Source organism: Pempheris klunzingeri, chromosome 23 (assembly GCF_042242105.1).
Source record: "Pempheris klunzingeri isolate RE-2024b chromosome 23, fPemKlu1.hap1, whole genome shotgun sequence".
NCBI classification, from domain to species: Eukaryota; Metazoa; Chordata; class Actinopteri; order Acropomatiformes; family Pempheridae; genus Pempheris; species Pempheris klunzingeri.
Window position 1 is genome coordinate 7914545 of NC_092034.1, and position 9924 is coordinate 7924468.

The 9924-nt window shown below is 40.6% G+C and overlaps 2 protein-coding genes across 2 annotated transcripts; both read left to right on the top strand.

The window, feature by feature from the left end:
• Positions 1 to 1492: 1492 nt before the first annotated feature.
• Positions 1493 to 3825, top strand: cnpy4 (canopy FGF signaling regulator 4). The gene is made up of 6 exons (XM_070854905.1): positions 1493 to 1650; positions 1813 to 1939; positions 2099 to 2195; positions 2331 to 2453; positions 2712 to 2829; positions 3272 to 3825. The coding sequence occupies exons 1-6, from the start codon at positions 1566 to 1568 to the stop codon at positions 3406 to 3408; spliced, it is 687 nt and encodes a 228-aa protein (XP_070711006.1). The 5' UTR covers positions 1493 to 1565; the 3' UTR covers positions 3409 to 3825.
• Positions 3826 to 4054: 229 nt separating this feature from the next.
• Positions 4055 to 6677, top strand: LOC139223237 (zona pellucida sperm-binding protein 3-like). Its single transcript, XM_070855215.1, has 8 exons — positions 4055 to 4429; positions 4554 to 4672; positions 5270 to 5373; positions 5572 to 5746; positions 5904 to 6021; positions 6108 to 6190; positions 6320 to 6444; positions 6604 to 6677. The coding sequence occupies exons 1-8, from the start codon at positions 4055 to 4057 to the stop codon at positions 6675 to 6677; spliced, it is 1173 nt and encodes a 390-aa protein (XP_070711316.1).
• The last annotated feature ends 3247 nt before the right edge of the window (positions 6678 to 9924 follow it).

The following is a 9924-nucleotide window of genomic DNA, read 5'->3' on the forward strand; positions in this document are numbered from 1 at the left end:
GCAAAATGTAAGAGAAACTGATGCTGCAGCTTGATGTGAGCGCTGCAAGTTCCCTGGCACCATCTCTTATGACTGTGTATCGTCTGAATGTGTAAGTGTGTGGGTGTGTATATATACGTAACAGCTTTTAGAGTTGATGCACAAGTGTGTGAGTCCATGTGCATGCAGCCATGACAGAGTGACACTGCTGCTGTGTAACTCTATCTCCATCCACACAGACAATAGAAAGACGGTCACCTCGCTAAGTGACATAACACACAATTATAGCCTCATGCCAGTGAAATACTACAGTTACTGCAGTTACTCTTGGGTTTCAGACACCTTAGATGAACACTTTATCCTTTGACACCTGTGTGCAAACTGCTCTGTTGCTGGAGAACATAAACAAACGTGTTTTTTAGGATTGTGTGTGTGTGTGTGTGTGTGTGTGTGTGTGAGCACATGTGTGTGTGTCACTCACTGCTGCCTCCTGCTTTCTGCTGGTTGGTAACTTCCTTTCTTCGCCCTTCCTTTTCTGTCCTCATATTAACATGAACCTTCAGTTCCCTCTTTCCTCCTTTTCTGTCTTATCTTTCTGGTGTCTTCTTCTCCTCTTGCCCTCCTCTCCTCTCTATCTTCTCCTCTATGGCCTCCTGGGGTATCTGTTGCTGTCGAGTGTGTTGCCCCTGACACCTGAGAAACCGAGAGGCAAGCGCCTTCTATTTTAACCACCTCGCTGCCAAATATCAAGATGATTATCCTCTATTCCTATGATGTGGTCAACTTAAAACAACCTGTTGTTGATGAAGTAAGGAGGCCAAATTCAGCATCATTGACAAGCAGTTGTCAATAAAAGTGAGTAGCACAATGTAAGAATGACTCTGCTTTCATTATATTTCTAATTATAAAGTCATCCATTGCTCAAAATACCTCCCCATATAAAAATATGGAGGAATATTTCAAAATATGTTTTGTTTTGTTGATAAATGAGGTGCGAATTTCTATTTTTTGTTAAACATTCACCGAACCAGCTGCTAAATTTGATCCCAGGGCTGTTGTGTGTAATATGGAATTTTATTGTACATGCTTGTTTTTACTGCAGCTTACTTACCCCTTACCTCTTTGTAATAGAAAACTATGAGCATATGCAAGTGTTTATCCCCCATATGGGATAATATCTCCATATAGGCTATGGTCTTTATTCACATATTATAGGTCACACAAATAATATAGCAAAATGTGGAGGAAAATATTAGGCAATCCTTTGTTAAAACTAAAGTAAGTGGGAATATGGTCAAACTGAAAAATAATAGTTAAAAATAAAGAAATAAGAGTAGAGTGGGGGTCAAGAAATAAGTATAACAGCAGGAAATGAATAAAAGGTCATTTTCTTACCCAGTACTAATGAGTTGGCGTGTTCTTCCATCTTCTATCTTCCCTGAAATCAAACCACCAGGCATCGACTCGTCGTGTCTGTCTGAGATATACTACGCATGCGCAGTTGAGAGTAGCCTTTAAAATGCCTATGTGGCTGCTGTGACATTAAACTTTTATTTCGCCCTCAGCTTTAACAACAAACTGTTGCAATGAAACTTTTCACACTGCTTTTCTTTTGTGTCTGCGGTCTTGTTACAGCAGACGAAGACGAGAGACTGCCGAATAAATGCGAAGGTAGGACAAAGAAGTGGCACTTGCTAGCTTGATAGGATGCTATTGACGTGGTTTTAAAACAGCAGTTTGGGGTGTGTTTACATAACTGTGTCTGCCTAAACTCTTTGACGTGAATAGCTGCTGTATAAAAGGTTTTATTCGCGTGTTTTCTCTGTCTGTCAGTGTGTAAGTTTCTGACAGTGGAGCTGCAGGATGCTCTGGAGAAAACTGGCCGCTCCAAAGAGGTGCTGGAGGTTGGAGAGGTGCTGGACACAGGCAAGAGAAGAAGAAAGATCAAATACAACACCTCGTAAGTTCACTGTGAGTGATGTATCACTTTGGGTAGGAAGTGGAGAGACTCTGCAGGCGAGAAATAATAAGTAAATGCTGCCTTACAAAAGTTATTTAGATAAACAAACTTCTTTAGCTGTGTTAGGTCAGCACTAATGCACCTATGTTGTGTTTCCAGGGAAACTCGGCTGACTGAGGCGTTGGACAACATATGTGAACGTATCCTGCAGTACAACGTCCACGCAGAGAGGCCTGGCAGCCTCCGATACGCCAAGGTAAAGTCAAAGTTAAGGTCTTGCCTGCATTAACCAGGCTTTAATGGCTTAACTCTATTGTGCTTTGTGCTCTTGATATTACATTTCTATCAATTTGTGTAGCAAACTGACAGGTTTGTGTGTACTACACTGCAGGGTGCCAGTCAGACCATGACCACTCTGAAGAACCTGGTCCATAAAGGGGTTAAAGTGGACTTGGGTCTACCGTATGAGCTGTGGGATGAGCCCTCTGTAGAGGTGTCCGACATGAAGAAACAGGTAGGAGGAGGATGTTGCCCTGCCTAAATATTGCAATAATAAATGCAAACAAACTTCATTCATTTGAAAGGAAGATTGTGCACAACTTAAATACTTTACAACCCTCAGTGTAATCAAGTTATATTCACAAAAAGTCAGTTGATAAGTCAGAAGATATTTTCAACTTGTATTGTTTCCATTCTGTAATCAGCAGCTGTGCTGGAAACCAGGAAAACCCTACTTTTGACTACCTAAATATGTGTGTGTGTGTGTGTTCAGTGTGAGACAATGCTGGAGCAGCATGAGGAGGTTGTGGAGGAATGGTACTTCCATCATCAGGACCAAAGATTGGAGCAGTTCCTCTGTCAGAAGCACGTCCTCAAGACATCAGAGCAAGGTAGACGGGCGGCCGCTTACACTCATATGCTGCTTTGAATATTTTGAAGTCACTTCAACTCGGAGACGCATTTGCTAAAGTCTCATCCAACATTTTAGCTATTCATACTCATATGTTGAACTTCAAATAAAGACATTAGACGTACAAACCTTTCTATCTTATTGGTGTTCAAGATCTATCACCAGTATCATGATCATAAATTTATACTTGGAGCGTCTTTCTGAAAAAGCACTTTTCCAATCATGAGCTGGAAAGTGCTTCATCAGGATAAAAGAAACCGACCACAAAACCTCACAATTTAATATAAAAGGCTATTAAATGAAATAAATTTTAAAAACAGATGCATAAACTTGCTCAGATGTAAACATCAAAAGTGAACTTTTCCCACTGCAGAAAACAAACTACGTAGCTCCAACCTGTTTTTTCTCTCTCCCTCCCTCAGAATGTATGAAGGAGATGTGGAAAGGAGACATTGGGAGCAAAGGAGGAGCCAATAAGGCAGAGAGCGACGGCACAGAGGAGGAGGGAGCACATGAGGAGGAGGAGGAGGGGAAGATGCATGATGCTGGGGAGCTCTGAGGAAAACATTTCCAGAAGAAGCCAATAAAATAACCTCAATATTTTCAGCTTTTGGCGAGCAAGCTGCAAAGACATGATGTATTGTGGAACAATGGACAGTTACACAGACACACAGTCAACTGTATTCACTAGAGTTTACATTGGGAGTTGTTATGAAGTCAAATGATGCTTTAATGACTTAAACACTAAATTCTCCCTGTTATTTTTTATATGCATGGTGTCAACCTTTTTAGGGACTGTCGCACCTTTTTAAACACTTTTTGGATTATCGTATGAATCCTTTAACCTGTAATATTTGAGACCTCTCCAGTGTTATATTATGTGAGACGCTGTTACATCTCCTTGTGCAAATATGGTACATATCAGTATTTTTTTTTTTTTACCCCAAATTAGATGCAGTATGTACAGTTTTTCCATTGTAAATAAAATGCTTTTTATAACACTTTTAGATGTTCAGTTTTTCTGCATTTTTGTCACAGAAAAACGTCCACAAATAACATGAAAGCACAATTTTTGAAGTCGGCCAACATGTCGCAGTGATGCTGCAGGTCAACAATCAGGGATGATTAGTATCAGGTGGGTCCCTGCTGACAGTCACACCAAGAAAGTTATCAGATGAGTTTGCACCACAATGTCTCTCATCTCTATGTACTTTACAGTTTCTCTTTATATCCTGTCTATATTGGAGACAACTCGCTGCTACACTTATCAAACCAAACCCCTCTTTCTGTCCTACTCCGACTTGGCCGCCCTTGAGGCGAATTCTTTGGACCACACAAGCAGACCACACTCTCTCCATGGGGATCGCAAGGTCAGGGCCGTTGTGGTGAAATGTCACAAGGACAGCATGGAGGTTGTGATGAAGGCTGATCCGTTCAACCCACGCCTGCCTGTGGAGCCCAAACACTTGAGGCTTGGACCTGACGGTGCTGCTGGCCACGATCACTGCACAGCCAGAGCATCAGGAAACGGGGAGTTCATCATTAGAGCACGTCTGGCTGACTGTGGGAGTCAAGTGATGGTTGGTGAGCCCCCTCATAATCCAAATTATAGTTTTACTGTAAAGAAAGCCAATGTTGATATGTGTTACATGGATTGTAGTTATTCAATGCTGCCACCTAGTGTTTCATTCTGATGTGCTGCAGTTCACCCAGGATGCTTTGCTGTACAGCAACGTGCTGCTGTACTCTCCTCCCCCAGCATCACCTGGAGTCATGTTTCAAGCAGAAGGAGCTGCTGTTCCAGTCCAGTGTGAATATAAAAGGTGCATTTATACATACAAGTGTTGCTGACGGCGAGTACGCCTGGTAGAATAGCAAGCAAACTGTATTTTATATAAATATATTCTGTCTGAAAGAGAGAGAAATACACGACACCTACAAAATAAAAGTCCTAAAGCAACAACAGCAAAAATAAGATCACCCTCAGTTTTCAGCCTCACAGGAGAGATTCACATTTTCTCAAGTTCGTCCTAAAATAATACTCAAATGCCTGTTTGCACATTGAAATCATTTTTAATAGGTGGATTAATTCCCTCCGTGCAATATAAGAGATGACAGGCAAACAGACTGAGATCCGATGGTATAATAACTCCTCAAAGCTGACCATGTAATGTCTTGTATATCAAGGGTGAAAAATAGTTTCAGGACTCAGATCGTACAGCTCTCAGTGAGAGAGGATCTGCTGACTCAAGTGAACGTGCTGTTAACATAGTCAAGGAAATGCAATATTAAAAACCTAATTTAGTCACCAGCAGTTGGTTGTTGTATGTATGTTACAAATAATTCGCCTCCTGTTTTCCACATGTTTCTGAGGTGGAACTGTGATTGTGTTGCCTGGCTGAAATCCCTCCACCTTGCAGGAGGTACGCAGTGAGCAGCATGGCCCTGAAACCAACCTGGAGCCCCCTAATCTCCGTCCAGTCAAAGCACCTCAACCTGGACTTCCACCTCAGGCTCATGACAAGTGAGTTGCTCCCAGTCTGGTCGTTAAAATATCTCCCATGTACTCATAAACAATGGCTCACAATCACTTCTCCTTTATGGCTAAATGTAGGACCTCTTTTAAAGCCCAAAAATGTTCATTTTACAAACTAAATCTGGGTTAAAACAGGCAAATTTCTTTCTGTGCTCACTCTTTTTAGTGTGTGTTATCATTGCTCAGATGACTGGAGCAGGGAGAGAAAGTCATCTGTTTATTCTCTGGGTGAAACAGTCAACATTGAGGCCTCTGTAGACCACCATCATCCTCCTCTTCGCCTGTTTGTGGACAGCTGTGTGGCCACGCTGACCTCTGATGTGAATTCTTACCCCAGATACCCCTTCATAGACCACCAGGGGTGAGTCCTTGCATCTTTAATGTCTACAGTGGTTCCTCTAATTAATTTTTCATATGAAAACTACTTCCTTTGAACATGTTTCGGTGGCCCTCATTGGCAGCATAAATGCACCCAAATTACTGGTTAAATCTGATAAGGATATGTCTGCTCTTTGCAGATGTTTTGCAGACTCCCAGCTGCACGGCTCCAGATCCCGTTTCCTGCCCAGAGTCCAGGACAAACTCCTCCAGATTCAACTCGAACCTTTCCTCTTCCACCAGGACCACAGACACACTGTCAGCACTGACTTCACGTGGTTTTTAGTTGTCTCTTTAATATATACGCATCTATGCCTCAGCATGTGTGGTACTGTCTCCTGTAGATATATATTACATGTCGCCTGGAAGCAGAGCCCATCTCAAACAAGAGTCCAGTGAAAAAGGCTTGTTCTTTCCTGAGTGGGAGGTGGGTGTCATCACAACTCCAGTTTCATCCTCTGCTTTCTGTCCACTATTAAAAATAAATACTGGCCGTATTCTCAGAAGCATGTGACATGTTAAAAACTTGTAATCACAGCTCTTTTGCATCCGTCAGGTGGAGGTCAGCGGATGGGGACGACCGTGTCTGTGAGAGCTGCAGCAGAGTTACAGAGACGAGCAGCACTGCAGAGTTCAGCCACAGGAGGGCAACGAGGAGCAAAGCAAAGCACAGACAAACTGGTAACGCTTCAAGTATTTAATATTTGTACTGGTGAAGCTGTATTTAGCACTGAATACTGTTTATATATATATACACACACACACACACACACACACACACAGGCAGTTTGTGATTCATGATATGATTAACTGATTAAATTAACTTTTTTGTCTTTGTAGAGCTGCACAGGGACGTCAGTTTGGGTCCAGTGGTTTTTCTGACAACAGTGGGAAAACACAAATACAAGTACTGAAGTAACTGAATGTAATTTAAAAAAAGAAAATAAACAAATAACAAAAAATGCGTTTAAGCACCTGAGACATACTTTATATAGTCTCACTGATTTTGTCTTCATGTGCAGACTAGAGTGGGAGGTCATGGCACAATATTTACAATAACTAACAAAAATAATAACACTTTACTGCAAGAACCAGGATTAAAACATTTCAGTAAAATAAGAAGAAAATAAAATACCCCAAAAATAATGTGATGCATAAATATGTTGGAGACGTGCGCAAGCATTACAGATGCATGAAGAAGAAAAGCTCCTCCTATTGAAGACCATATACACGAGTCTGCAGACTAAACCTGCAGATGCGTCTTAAAACATCGACGTGCTTTTGATGTTTTATTCAACCCAACAGTGTGACGAGACTCAGCTGGATGCTGCACAATCATTTCCACAAGTAATAATCATGTAGTAGTAATGATGCAATGCAAAGATAACAGATAAACTTCAATCTCTGAAAACAAAGGACTGCATGTATGCTGTTTTGTAACTTTTTGTATCTTTACCCTAGTTGTCATAATGATCTGGTGAGATCTGTCAAGCCGGGGCTTGAACGTGCATGAACAAATCTTTACCCATTTGAGGTTGATTTTTCATCCTTGCACAGTAAAACATCTGTCAACACCACTGTTTGGAAATGAATTACATGCCTGACTTCTTTTGATGATAACACAAGACACCACTACAACATTTTATCCTACTATACAGAGGCAGGTCATTGAGTGTTGATGTTGGTGTTGATTTTATTCCTGTGGAAGCGTCCTTTTAATCTTTTATTGGACAAAGTGTTGCTGCCTTTTATCGGCCAAGAAGTATTTTGTTTCACGTTTGACTGAAAAACAAAGGGATTCAGGAACGTACTTCCATCAGATGCCTGAATACGAATTAAAAGTGAGGAACTGCTTTGATTTTTATGCAATTACTGAATTTCTAAATGTGGATTATGGACTAAAACTTGCATTATGTATAAACATGTGGTTGTTCTCGGATAACAAAATTCTCCGGTCTGCATGCCAAAGGCTACCAGATGCCTGTTGAAATTTCTGGATTTCTAGTTATCTACAAGCTATTTGTCATTTACCTGCTTCCCTTTTCAGGACAAGGCATTGTTTTATCATCATAAGCAGGCGGTAAAACACTTTGGACATTTCACTCTGATCTCCTCTCCTGACCGTTGATCCTTAAACACAGCAGGTTAAGTCTGCGGTTTATTGGTGAGTTTTCCTTCACTGCAGAACAACAGTCTCCATCCAGCACCTGTCAGCAGTTCAGAGACAAAGTGAAACTTGGGAAAACAAAAACATTGCTTTTGGATTCATGGCAACCAGGATCATGTTCTGGCTATAAAACACGGTTGGCAAATAAAGCAAAGCTGTCAGTCAAGGTTGCTGTGTTTCTAAAGACGTGTTTCTTGTTGCATTAAAGCAGAAAACAAATCATCATAGTTACCACCAGGGAGATGCTTTTTGAGGATGTGTGAAGAAAAATAATTTTTTGTGTTTTAATGCCAACTTTTAGTGTGCAAATGTGATCATCCCGGTCAGAGTCCATAAGAGAAGCTTGTTGCAAAAGTCTGTCCATCATTTCCTGCCTCTCCATATTGCTGCATACATTAGAGAAAGTCAGAGGGGAGGGAACACGATCTCTTTGAAGACCTATTTAGACGAGGGGAGGTGGTCCCTGAAATGGACAGGTCATATGAGACACAAATTAATAGAGGATCTTCTTACAGCCTCTGAACCTTCAAGTAAACCACACAGTACATTGTGCTAATTTCTTTACCCTGCTTTCTTGTTATGGTTGTACAGAAGATGCAGCTGTGGGAAAGGCTTCGAGGAGACATCAGCTCAACCAGACCAAAGGCTGCAACACAATGAGGGTAAAACTACAGTGGCATAGTGATTGATTGATATTGATATACGTATAGACTAAACATTAGGGGGGCCTAACACTGATCCCTGAAGAGCACCAATTGTCTTCAATTAATTTCTTTTCCTCTGAGATAAAGATCTACAAAATTGCCCTACTTGCAAAATTAATATTTCATAATATTCCAGATTAATTCACTGTTATCTTTTTCCTCATTCTTTGTATCACTGCAAACACTAATCTGTTAATCTCACCTCTTGAATAACTTTGTTTCTCAAGCCCTTGTAAATCAACACGTTTATCTTGCCCAGATTCCTGTTTTCCTTCATGTTGAATCTATTCTTTATCAGTTTCCACATATTTTCATTAAACAAGGATAAATCACTTTTATCCTTCTTCCTGGACTTCACAATAAATCCTTCAGTCACAGAATTAATTGTACTTGTAAATGTGTTATGACAATTTTCAAGGATAGTGCATCATCTCACTTGTGGCACCAAAAGATGCATTTAAGGTTATTTTTTTTAGAGCTTTTATGGTGTTTATTTTCTTCGGTAATTGGGAAATAAATGCAAGTAAATGAATGTGCAGTGAATGCAAATAAATATAATTTCTATATGTTACATCCTTACATTGACATGTGATCATTAAACCAAAGTACAATGCCATATTGTTGCACTTTAGATATTTAAGCACAGTTAATCCATCAACTAGACACGCATGTATTGTGAAATCTGTTCTTATTCTGTCACGGTGGCTTTCTGTTGACTTTAATAATTGCACCTCCATGGTATTTTGTTTATTATGATTTGGTCTCTCAGCACACTCGTAGCTGCAGGGTGCAGATTTTGGCAGCGCAAAGCACCTGTCAAGGACCACCTGAAGTATTTTATTAAACACTTAAACATTTTTGTATATCATTTTTAGGGACGATTTCTGTTATCAATTAGTATCCGTGTTATTTAAATCATTCATTTAATGGCCAGCTTAGTTCCACCTCCATCTCAGCTCACTGAAATCTCTTGTGTCTTTGTGTTTACGCTGCCAAAGTGCAATATTGACGCATAAACGTGCTATTTCACCCCTCAATTTACTTTATTGCGTTTGTCCTGCGTCCAAGGATAGCATTTCTTAACTGCATTGTAACTACACACACACACACACACACATTCAAACACACATAACACACAAAGCACACCTGGGGAAACATTCCTCGAGGGAAGTCATCAATCAGTTTTATGGCTTTCTCTGGGAAAGTTTCCTCCTCTCCAATCAAGCGTCTTCCCTCCCTCCCTCCCTCCGCCCTCCGCCCTCCTCCTCGATTCTCTTTCTTATATTTCCA